At 43.9% G+C, this 12157-nt stretch overlaps 1 protein-coding gene across 1 annotated transcript in view; it reads right to left on the minus strand.

The window, feature by feature from the left end:
• LOC135808641 (probable V-type proton ATPase subunit G) overlaps window positions 1–9830 on the minus strand; it is a 12623-nt gene extending 2793 nt beyond the window's left edge. Inside the window, exons 1-2 of the mRNA XM_065321864.1 lie at window positions 9414–9830; window positions 7567–7667 (exon numbers count right to left, since the gene is read on the minus strand). Coding sequence (XP_065177936.1) covers window positions 7567–7667; window positions 9414–9495 — 183 coding nt within the window. The 5' untranslated portion in view covers window positions 9496–9830. The remainder of the gene's footprint in view (window positions 1–7566; window positions 7668–9413) is intronic.
• Between the last annotated feature and the right edge of the window lie 2327 nt (window positions 9831–12157).

A 12157-nucleotide genomic window follows, 5' to 3' on the forward strand; every position in this document is an offset into this window, starting at 1 on the left:
TATATTGGCTCACCATCCGAGTTCAAATTTGGCTTGAGTTTTTTTGAAAAATTTCTTCGGAATATTGCTCAGGCAGTTCCCCTAATTTTTCTCATAAAGATTCTTAGGCGATTGGCTAACAAACGCCCAATTTCAGGAATTTTATGCACAAAGTGATCACAACTTTTACGTGGCATAGATGCTGGTCTAACGGTTTTTTGAAACCAGAGGTCTATACTTTTGAAACACAATAAATAGAGTGCTAAGTTGAACGGCAGTACAGCACTGGAATGATCGTGCTGTGACTTTGACATGTGCCTTCTAGAGAGGCGAGCGCCTTTCTCTCTCAGTCACACAATAGCGTCGGCAATGGGTACCAAAGTGAAGGTCCCGCCGGCTGTTGGACAGTGCATCCCAGCCTCTTTCTAGGTATCCATGTACATACAGTGTATGTGAGCAGTGTACTTCAGCCTAATCTCCCATGAATACTGTATAAAGAAAAAACGGACAGGTTTGCTCTTTGGAGATGTACGTGTACTCGTTGAATGTGTCATTAATCTGTCAGACTTGTGCCTACAGATAGCTATTGCACTGTTTCACTGCATACAGATAGCTATTGCACTGTTTCACTGCATACAGATAGCTATTGCACTGTTTCACTGCATACAGATAGCTATTGCACTGTTTCACTGCATACAGATAGCTATTGCACTGTTTCACTGCATACAGATAGCTATTGCACTGTTTCACTGCATACAGATAGCTATTGCACTGTTTGACTGCATACAGATAGCTATTGCACTGTTTGACTGCATACAGATAGCTATTGCACTGTTTCACTGCATACAGATAGCTATTGCACTGTTTGACTGCATACAGATAGCTATTGCACTGTTTCACTGCATACAGATAGCTATTGCACTGTTTGACTGCATACAGATAGCTATTGCACTGTTTGACTGCATACAGATAGCTATTGCACTGTTTGACTGCATACAGATAGCTATTGCACTGTTTGACTGCATACAGATAGCTATTGCACTGTTTGACTGCCTACAGATAGCTATTGCACTGTTTGACTGCATACAGATAGCTACTGCACTGTTTGACTGTCTACAGATAGCTATTGCACTGTTTGACTGCATACAGATAGCTATTGCACTGTTTGACTGCATACAGATAGCTATTGCACTGTTTGACTGCATACAGATAGCTATTGCACTGTTTCACTGCATACAGATAGCTATTGCACTGTTTGACTGCCTACAGATAGCTATTGCACTGTTTGACTGCATACAGATAGCTACTGCACTGTTTGACTGTCTACAGATAGCTATTGCACTGTTTGACTGCATACAGATAGCTATTGCACTGTTTGACTGCATACAGATAGCTATTGCACTGTTTGACTGCATACAGATAGCTATTGCACTGTTTGACTGCATACAGATAGCTATTGCACTGTTTGACTGCATACAGATAGCTATTGCACTGTTTGACTGCATACAGATAGCTATTGCACTGTTTCACTGCATACAGATAGCTATTGCACTGTTTGACTGCATACAGATAGCTATTGCACTGTTTGACTGCATACAGATAGCTATTGCACTGTTTCACTGCATACAGATAGCTATTGCACTGTTTGACTGCCTACAGATAGCTATTGCACTGTTTGACTGCCTACAGATAGCTATTGCACTGTTTGACTGCCTACAGATAGCTATTGCACTGTTTGACTGCCTACAGATAGCTATTGCACTGTTTGACTGCATACAGATAGCTATTGCACTGTTTGACTGCATACAGATAGCTATTGCACTGTTTGACTGCATACAGATAGCTATTGCACTGTTTGACTGCATACAGATAGCTATTGCACTGTTTGACTGCATACAGATAGCTATTGCACTGTTTGACTGCATACAGATAGCTATTGCACTGTTTGACTGCATACAGATAGCTATTGCACTGTTTGACTGCATACAGATAGCTATTGCACTGTTTGACTGCATACAGATAGCTATTGCACTGTTTGACTGCATACAGATAGCTATTGCACTGTTTGACTGCATACAGATAGCTATTGCACTGTTTGACTGCATACAGATAGCTATTGCACTGTTTGACTGCATACAGATAGCTATTGCACTGTTTGACTGCATACAGATAGCTATTGCACTGTTTGACTGCATACAGATAGCTATTGCACTGTTTGACTGCATACAGATAGCTATTGCACTGTTTGACTGCCTACAGATAGCTATTGCACTGTTTGACTGCATACAGATAGCTACTGCACTGTTTGACTGTCTACAGATAGCTATTGCACTGTTTGACTGTCTACAGATAGCTATTGCACTGTTTGACTGCATACAGATAGCTATTGCACTGTTTGACTGTCTACAGATAGCTATTGCACTGTTTCACTGCATACAGATAGCTATTGCACTGTTTGACTGCATACAGATAGCTATTGCACTGTTTGACTGCATACAGATAGCTATTGCACTGTTTGACTGTCTACAGATAGCTATTGCACTGTTTGACTGCATACAGATAGCTATTGCACTGTTTGACTGTCTACAGATAGCTATTGCACTGTTTGACTGCATACAGATAGCTATTGCACTGTTTGACTGCATACAGATAGCTATTGCACTGTTTGACTGCATACAGATAGCTATTGCACTGTTTGACTGCATACAGATAGCTATTGCACTGTTTGACTGCATACAGATAGCTATTGCACTGTTTGACTGCATACAGATAGCTATTGCACTGTTTGACTGCATACAGATAGCTATTGCACTGTTTGACTGCATACAGATAGCTATTGCACTGTTTCACTGCATACAGATAGCTATTGCACTGTTTGACTGCATACAGATAGCTATTGCACTGTTTCACTGCATACAGATAGCTATTGCACTGTTTCACTGCATACAGATAGCTGTTGCACTGTTTCACTGCATACAGATAGCTATTGCACTGTTTGACTGCATACAGATAGCTATTGCACTGTTTGACTGCATACAGATAGCTGTTGCACTGTTTGACTGCATACAGATAGCTATTGCACTGTTTGACTGCATACAGATAGCTGTTGCACTGTTTGACTGTCTACAGATAGCTGTTGCACTGTTTGACTGCATACAGATAGCTGTTGCACTGTTTGACTGCCTACAGATAGCTATTGCACTGTTTCACTGCATACAGATAGCTGTTGCACTGTTTGACTGCATACAGATAGCTACTGCACTGTTTCACTGCATACAGATAGCTATTGCACTGTTTGACTGCATACAGATAGCTATTGCACTGTTTGACTGCATACAGATAGCTACTGCACTGTTTGACTGCATACAGATAGCTATTGCACTGTTTGACTGCATACAGATAGCTATTGCACTGTTTGACTGCATACAGATAGCTATTGCACTGTTTGACTGCATACAGATAGCTACTGCACTGTTTGACTGCATACAGATAGCTATTGCACTGTTTCACTGCATACAGATAGCTATTGCACTGTTTGACTGCATACAGATAGCTATTGCACTGTTTGACTGCATACAGATAGCTATTGCACTGTTTCACTGCATACAGATAGCTATTGCACTGTTTGACTGCATACAGATAGCTATTGCACTGTTTGACTGCATACAGATAGCTGTTGCACTGTTTGACTGCCTACAGATAGCTATTGCACTGTTTGACTGCATACAGATAGCTATTGCACTGTTTGACTGCATACAGATAGCTATTGCACTGTTTGACTGCATACAGATAGCTATTGCACTGTTTGACTGCATACAGATAGCTGTTGCACTGTTTGACTGCATACAGATAGCTGTTGCACTGTTTGACTGCATACAGATAGCTGTTGCACTGTTTGACTGCATAGAGATAGCTGTTGCACTGTTTGACTGTATACAGATAGCTATTGCACTGTTTGACTGCATACAGATAGCTATTGCACTGTTTGACTGCATACAGATAGCTATTGCACTGTTTGACTGCATACAGATAGCTATTGCACTGTTTGACTGCATACAGATAGCTATTGCACTGTTTGACTGCATACAGATAGCTATTGCACTGTTTGACTGCATACAGATAGCTATTGCACTGTTTGACTGCATACAGATAGCTATTGCACTGTTTGACTGCATACAGATAGCTATTGCACTGTTTGACTGCATACAGATAGCTATTGCACTGTTTGACTGCATACAGATAGCTACTGCACTGTTTGACTGCATACAGATAGCTATTGCACTGTTTGACTGTCTACAGATAGCTATTGCACTGTTTGACTGCATACAGATAGCTATTGCACTGTTTCACTGCATACAGATAGCTATTGCACTGTTTGACTGCCTACAGATAGCTATTGCACTGTTTGACTGCATACAGATAGCTATTGCACTGTTTGACTGCATACAGATAGCTATTGCACTGTTTGACTGCATACAGATAGCTATTGCACTGTTTGACTGCATACAGATAGCTATTGCACTGTTTGACTGCATACAGATAGCTACTGCACTGTTTGACTGCATACAGATAGCTATTGCACTGTTTGACTGTCTACAGATAGCTATTGCACTGTTTGACTGCATACAGATAGCTACTGCACTGTTTGACTGCATACAGATAGCTATTGCACTGTTTGACTGCATACAGATAGCTATTGCACTGTTTGACTGCATACAGATAGCTACTGCACTGTTTGACTGCATACAGATAGCTATTGCACTGTTTGACTGTCTACAGATAGCTATTGCACTGTTTGACTGCATACAGATAGCTATTGCACTGTTTGACTGTCTACAGATAGCTATTGCACCGTTTCACTGCATACAGATAGCTATTGCACTGTTTGACTGCATACAGATAGCTATTGCACTGTTTCACTGCATACAGATAGCTATTGCACTGTTTGACTGCATACAGATAGCTATTGCACTGTTTGACTGTCTACAGATAGCTATTGCACTGTTTGACTGCATACAGATAGCTATTGCACTGTTTGACTGCATATTATCCACTCAGTCTACAGTACGACCAGATATTTTAACGTCAATTAAAGTTAAAGATTTCCAGATTTTCGTGGGTTAGCGAGGTGAAATTCTAACGAATTCTGCCTCAAACCCAGCAAATGACTGTACATGTACATATCGTTTTGCACATAACGACTTCAAAATAATGTTAAGGGGGAAGTATACCCTGGTCTTATGTTTGTGAATCCTTCCCGGAAGCAAATGCTGGTTTTTATGCATTCGTGTAATTACTCAGCGTTATTTGCAATAATAAATAATAATAATACCCTAAAATCAAATTTTCACCAGTTGTAGTCTTCGGGGTGCTGAGTCGAATGGTCTTGGTCCGAGGAAGCTGAGACGCTCCCTTCCTACTTGAATCCCAATCGAACTCGCGCACTTCCACCGAAACTGGGTGACTGCGCCCTACTAGATGGGGATTTGTATGCAAAATGTCACTAAAAGCGCCATTTCGTTCTTATAAAAGCACGGATGACCACGATTGGCCCAGATGTTGTAGTCTTTTGGACGCTGAGTCGACTGGTTTTGGTTCGAAAAGGCTGCGATGCAGCGTTCCTCCTATATTCCCAATCGAACATGGTTGAACAAGCGGTCACGTGCTCCTGCGTACACCAGTCAGCTGGTCACCGTGCCTGCAGGGTACAACTTACTAGCCTGTTTGACCTTTTTTGGGTGCAGTCCTGTCACTCGAGTTGAACTCGAGTTGAACCTTGGTGTGAAAGTAGTCGCCTGCTGGCGCGGTGACCAGGTGATTTGGGCACCCAGGAGCACGTGACCGCTTGTTCAACCATGTTCGATTGGGAATAAAGGAGGAACGCTGCATCGCAGGCTTTTCGGACCAAAACCAGTCGACTCAGCGTCCCAAAGACTACAACATATGGGCCAATCGCGGTCATCCGTGCTTTTATAAGAACGAAATGGCGCTTTTAGTGACATTTTGCATACAAATCCCCATCTAGTAGGGCGCAGTCACCCAGTTTCGGTGGAAGTGCGCGAGTTCGATTGGGATTCAAGTAGGAAGGGAGCGTCACAGCTTCCTCGGACCAAGACCATTCGACTCAGCACCCAGAAGACTACAACTGGTGAAAATTTGATTTTAGGGTATACTTCCCCTTTAAAGGGGAAGTTAAGGCAAAAATCAAAATTTCACCAGTTGTAGTCTTCGGGGTGCTGAGTTGAATGGTCTTGGCCCGAGAAAGCTGAGACGCTCCCTCCCTACTTGAATCCCAATCGAACTAGCGCACTTCCACCGAAACTGGGTGACTGCGCCCTACTAGATGGGGATTTGTATGCAAAATGTCACTAAAAGCGCCATTTCGTTCTTATAAAAGCACAGATGACCGCGATTGGCCCATATGTTGTACTTTTTCGGACGCCGAGTCGTCTGGTTTTGGTCCGAAAAGGCTGCGAGGCAGCGTTCCTCCTTTATTCCCAATCGAACATGGTTGAACAAGCGGTCACGTGCTCCTGGGTGCCCAAATCACCTGGTCACCACGCCAGCAGGCAACAACCTTCACACCAAGGTTCAACTCGAGTGACAGGACTGCACCCAAAAAAGGTCAAACAGGCTAGTAAGTTGTACCCTGCAGGCACGGTGACCAGGTGACTGGTGTACGCAGGAGCACGTGACCGCTTGTTCAACCATGTTCGATTGGGAATAAAGGAGGAATGCTGCATCGCAGCCTTTTCGGACCAAAACCAATCGACTCAGTGTCCAAAAGACTACAACATATGGGCCAATCGCGGTCATCCATGCTTTTATAAGAACGAAATGGTGCTTTTAGTGATATTTTGCATACAAGTCCCCATCTAGTAGGGCGCAGTCACCCAGTTTCGGTGGAAGTGCGCGAGTTCGATTGGGATTAAAGTAGGAAGGGAGCGTCTCAGCTTCCTCGGACCACGACCATTCGACTCAGCACCCCGAATACTACAACTGGTGAAATTTTGATTTTTGCCTTAACTTCCCCTTTTTAAAGGATTCTTCCAAATTCGTTAACTCGTTAGAATTAAATGTTCGTTAACATTACTGGCCTTACAGTAGTTACAGTGGTGGGTAGTTACTCAGAACTCGTATAAGCAGAAATATTCGTCATGAATTTAATTGTGATCCATGGACGAAATTTTCAACCGGACGAACTCCCTTTCTTTGGAGTAGGACGGAATTATTGACCGACGAAATTTTCTGCCTGCACAGTAACTCGTATGCACGTGTCCTTTTACTTTTTACAATACTGAGCATAGCACAGGAGCATAGCACAGGATTTTAGCCTTTTACTTAAAGTCTTTGTTCACTAGAACCGCTTACTATGAACGCAGCTAGGGCAAGGTCAGTCGAATTATTGCCACTTGGATTCAATTTGTCAGAAGGATAAAAGCAGAAAGTTTCGTTGAGAATTTAATTTCGTCCATTTTATGATCCATGGACTAATTATTGGCCGGACGAACGTCCTTTCTCTGGAGTCGGATAAAAATCATAAAAATCATTCCTTGGTTAAATGTTCTGCTTGTATGGTGGTTGTACCTCAACTTGGACACGGCTAAACTCGACCTCTTTGTCTCTGCGGCAGTGCTCGATCTCCTCTGCTGCCTCGCTACGTGCCTGTTTGAGACGGCGTGTTTTGCCTAGAGGGAAAAAAACGGACATACAATCAGGAGAGGTGTGCTTAAAAAACACATGTACATCCCAATAGACAGGAGCACATGTACATGTACAAGGCACAACAGTACAATGTCTCAGGCATTTTCAATGTACAGTACATGAACATGCACTCCCAGCATATACTGGTTACCATATTTTCTCTAATAAAAGCCCAGGTCTCCAATAATAGCCCAGTCTCCAATAATGACCCGGGGTGAGGGTGGTTTGAAATAATAAGAGCACAGTCTCTACAATAGTAGCGCGGGTCACAATTGGAGTATGCAACAAGTATATTGACTTCATATAAAACAGCAGTACAACATGCCAAGGACATATTTGTGAGGAGGCTTTCGGTCTACTGCTTCCTTCCTGGCGCCAATGCCATTGTGAAACATCTGTTTTGACAATATTCTTGAGTTAAGGGTTGAAAAATCAGTCTTAATATGGTCAGTTTATGCCTGTATAGACTGGAGTTGGCTTGATAGTAGTGAGTTGACAATTAAAAAAATAAGAGCCCAGTCTCTAATAGTAGCGCGGGTAGAGCTGTTACTGAAAAATTAAGAACCCCGGGCTCTTATTAGAGAAAATACGGTATGCGAATAACACCACTGTACAGTGAAACTTGGGCATAAAGTGCCATGGATACGACATACTATGCATAAAGTGCCATGGATACGACATACAAGGCATAAAGTGCCATGGATACGACATACTATGCATAAAGTGCCATGGATACGACATACTATGCATAAAGTGCCATGGATACGACATACTATGGGATATAAAGACTGACTAGTACTATTTCGAGGACCTGCATTACACTAGTAACTTGGCCTTGGATATACATGTGCAGTACCTCGGCTATTAAGTACAGATTTTTGTGGCCCTTGGAGATCCGCTAATACAGAAGTTTCACTGCAGATAACTATGTACGCAGTGTCAACCCAGTGCTTGAGATACCACTCAATACAAAACAAACCGACTGATGACGCGGTTGCACCGCCTCCAAATATAAAGGCCACATGAGCCAATACAAGTTTCAAAATTTCCCCATTCACAGATATTGTATCTAGGGCTCTATACTATGGCAGCCAGTTGCACCAGTGTAAAAGCTAACATGTGATCCCATATCATAATCCTGCTCAATACGCTACACGTACATAGACCGGTCTACACAGTAGGCAACTTCCACTGCGAATACAGTGCTCAATATCCGAACTTCCATTGCTCTGCCTCGTACAGTGCTCAGTACAGAGGGGGGGATTGGGAGGGCAGAGATTTCTAACACAAAAGTCAGAACAATTTATTATTTTCAACTTGCAGTTTCATGCCAAGTGATCTTCAAGCAACATGCAACAAAAAACTCGTTTTTCTCCTTTGTTGCTACTTTGGCTTCATTTTGCTGGTACACGCGCACATGCTCGAACATGAACACATAGTGACACACACAGTGACACACACACACACACACACACACACGGTACACACACGGTACACACACGGTACACACACACACACACACACACACACACACCACACACACACATACACACACACACACACATACATACACACAGAGCGTGTGTGGATGCACAGGAGCACAAACACACACACACATGCCTCAGGGTATTGCCAGGGCAAGGTCAGTGGAATTATTGCCACTTGGATTCAAATTCTCAGAAGGATAAAAGCAGAAAGTCGCCCCCAACAACATGGCACCAAGTACTCACGTTTCCTGGCCGCGTCAACAATCTCACTGGCTTTCTTTTCGGCGTCGAGCAGCTGCTGGATAGCTTGCGACTGTTGTGCCATTGTTCAACGCAAAGGGGAAACAGGAAAAGCTCTACTTGTAAGAAGTTCTCTTGGTAAGTGAGATGAAGGAAATTGGAATAACTGGCAGTTTGAACTGAAAAGTGAAAGCTAGGAAGGAGAGCTCGGGTGTCTCGACACTGCTAGTATTAGACAAGGCTGGAGCACCTTTTTTGTACCAGCAAGTGCATTCTACTCTCCCTGGCCTATGCCTCTGGTGACCGTTTCGCATCACTGATCCTCCATCACAGTTCACTGGAGACATTGCTCGCCGCGTACCGGTGCCAGGCGCTGCAGCCTAGAACATGACATGCAGCGGGGCACATGCGACTTCTACTGTGCAGTACTCTCATCTTGGAACGGCTACATAATCATTTCTACTGTTGCTGTGCAAGGTGTTCTCTCCTCTTCAAGCTCAACGAAATAGTGCAAAATAAGCTGGCCACGACGTGCATTTTCTTTCCCCACAATATTCAATAATAATTATTATAAGTAGATAATCAAGCGAGGTACAGAGGGCTTGATGGCTGATCAAAGCCCAAGGGTCCAGCCCGAGGGCCGTAGGCCCAAGGGCTGGGCCCGAGGGCTTTGATCAGTCATCAAGCCCGACTGTACCTCGCTTGAATATGCTTCAGACGATCCCCAACATTTTTTTTGATTTTGAATCAAACTCGCTTTATTCTTTGGGTGATCTCGAGTGTGGACAATGTCGGCCTTTCGTTTGGGATTTCAGAGCAGCCTGAAGTCTAAAGTGCATGTCGTTTTCGTCCCGTTCGTAAGTTTCACACAGAGATTACAGCAAAGGGAAAGTAATGTAAAACGTGTTTCGTGAGAAATTTCTCAGGACTCCGTGTCAAGAGCCAGACGTGGCTGAAGAGTCACGGAAGTATTTTCACTTCCACCACACACGCCTTGCTCACGCTGCATACTGCTGAGAGTTCTGCGGTGCTGGAGCTAGATTTCCAACTCCACAAGTTGAGAGCCACCGGATCCCCGACCACCACCCCTATCGGTTTCTTGTTCTTATAGCCAGATCACCTTGAAAAGACTGAGATTGGGCATGATCAGGGCTTTGATGGTTTTGTCGTACAGTTGCCAATGGCAGCGGGCTTTGATGGTTTTCTCGTACAGGTTGTCAATGACAGCGGGCTTTGATGGAATATCAAAGCCCGCTCTCCGAGGCTGCTGATTGGTCGTAACCTAGCAAAGAGCACGTGGGTCGTTTGAAGGCCAAACTAAAGAAGGTGTGTGGTTCGACTCACCCGACCGACCGTACAATTTCAGCCCGACCGTAACTTTTTTTCGGCGGGCTGTCGTGTGACTGACGTAGGTCTACGTGGACTGAACACGTCCACGTCTACGTGCTGTGCGGCGTGAGTCTGCGGACGCTAGGCGGCTCCTTTTGGACTTGACTTGTAGTTGTACTGCAGTGCAGTGCAGTGAGTGGTACGACTGCTGCCTTGTGCTGGTAGTACTAGTAGAGTCTACTCGATACGCGTACGGTATACAGTGTATTTACATGTACTAAAAAATATATTAAAAAAAAAAAATCCGCCCGCCCGCCCGTAAAAAAAATGTCCATGTTAGTCGAACCACACACCTTCTTTAGTTTGGCCTAATTCAAAAAATTGAACCAGGTGCGCGTGCATGCACCGGTACGGGATTTCCCCATTTGGACAGAGGAAATCGAAAACTATTTTTTCTTGTTGAAGTGAAAATAATAATAAGGCCAAACTTAGGGTGCGTTCTTAAATTCTCTAGCTTCTAGGAGAAGAAGAAAAGGGAAGTCGAAGAAACTGGGATTCTTCAAGAACGGGTCTCGAAGAATTCGGAGATATTTTGAAGATGTCAAGCAAAATGAAGCGCCAAAGGGGCCGCGATCTTGAGTGCCACGAAAATAGTATGCGCTGTGCGTATGCGAAAAGGGAAATGCGTACACTCATGATCAACACGTGGCTTTTAGCCTAGTTCGCATATGCGCTGATCCCAAACCGCGGGAATCTCCAAGTTTCAACCACCTCTGAGTCTGAAGCTTGGAGAGCTTGGAGAGCTTTGGAGAGCCTCCTAAAATTCGGAGAGGATATAAGAACAGCTCTCGAACTTTTCGGAGAGTCTCCAACTTTTCCGAGAGGATTTAAGAACGCACCCTAAAGAAGGTGTGTGGTTCGACTAACATGGACATTTTTTTTACGGGCGGGCGGGCGGATTTTTTTTTTTATATATATTTTTAGTATTTTTAGTACATGTAAATACACTGTATCTCTTAGCCTGTCACCAGGAAACCCTATATATAGGGTTTGACATAACGCTACACATAAAGACCCTATATATAGGGTTAGGACCCCTAAAGAAAGGGTTTGATCAGTCCTCACAACTGGGCACACAGTTTCACTTGGTTTTTTTAAATATTTTCACTGCATTGCCATTGATGTTAGCAGGAGCGCTCCTACGACGTGCGCGAGTGTCGCCGCATTTGCTGCTTCCGACCCACGTGTGGATCAGCTGATGCAGAACGGCAATGGCGGGAGCGGCAGCTGCGACAGCCGCTGTTGATGCTTCGCCTTCTTCTTCAGGAGCATCCGACGCTGCTGGAACATCGACATCATCATCCTGAGTCGACACCAGGTCGCCAGGAACATTCTCATCGCCCGAGTTCGTCTCCACT

This window comes from Sycon ciliatum, chromosome 2 (assembly GCF_964019385.1).
Source record: "Sycon ciliatum chromosome 2, ocSycCili1.1, whole genome shotgun sequence".
Taxonomy (NCBI): domain Eukaryota; kingdom Metazoa; phylum Porifera; class Calcarea; order Leucosolenida; family Sycettidae; genus Sycon; species Sycon ciliatum.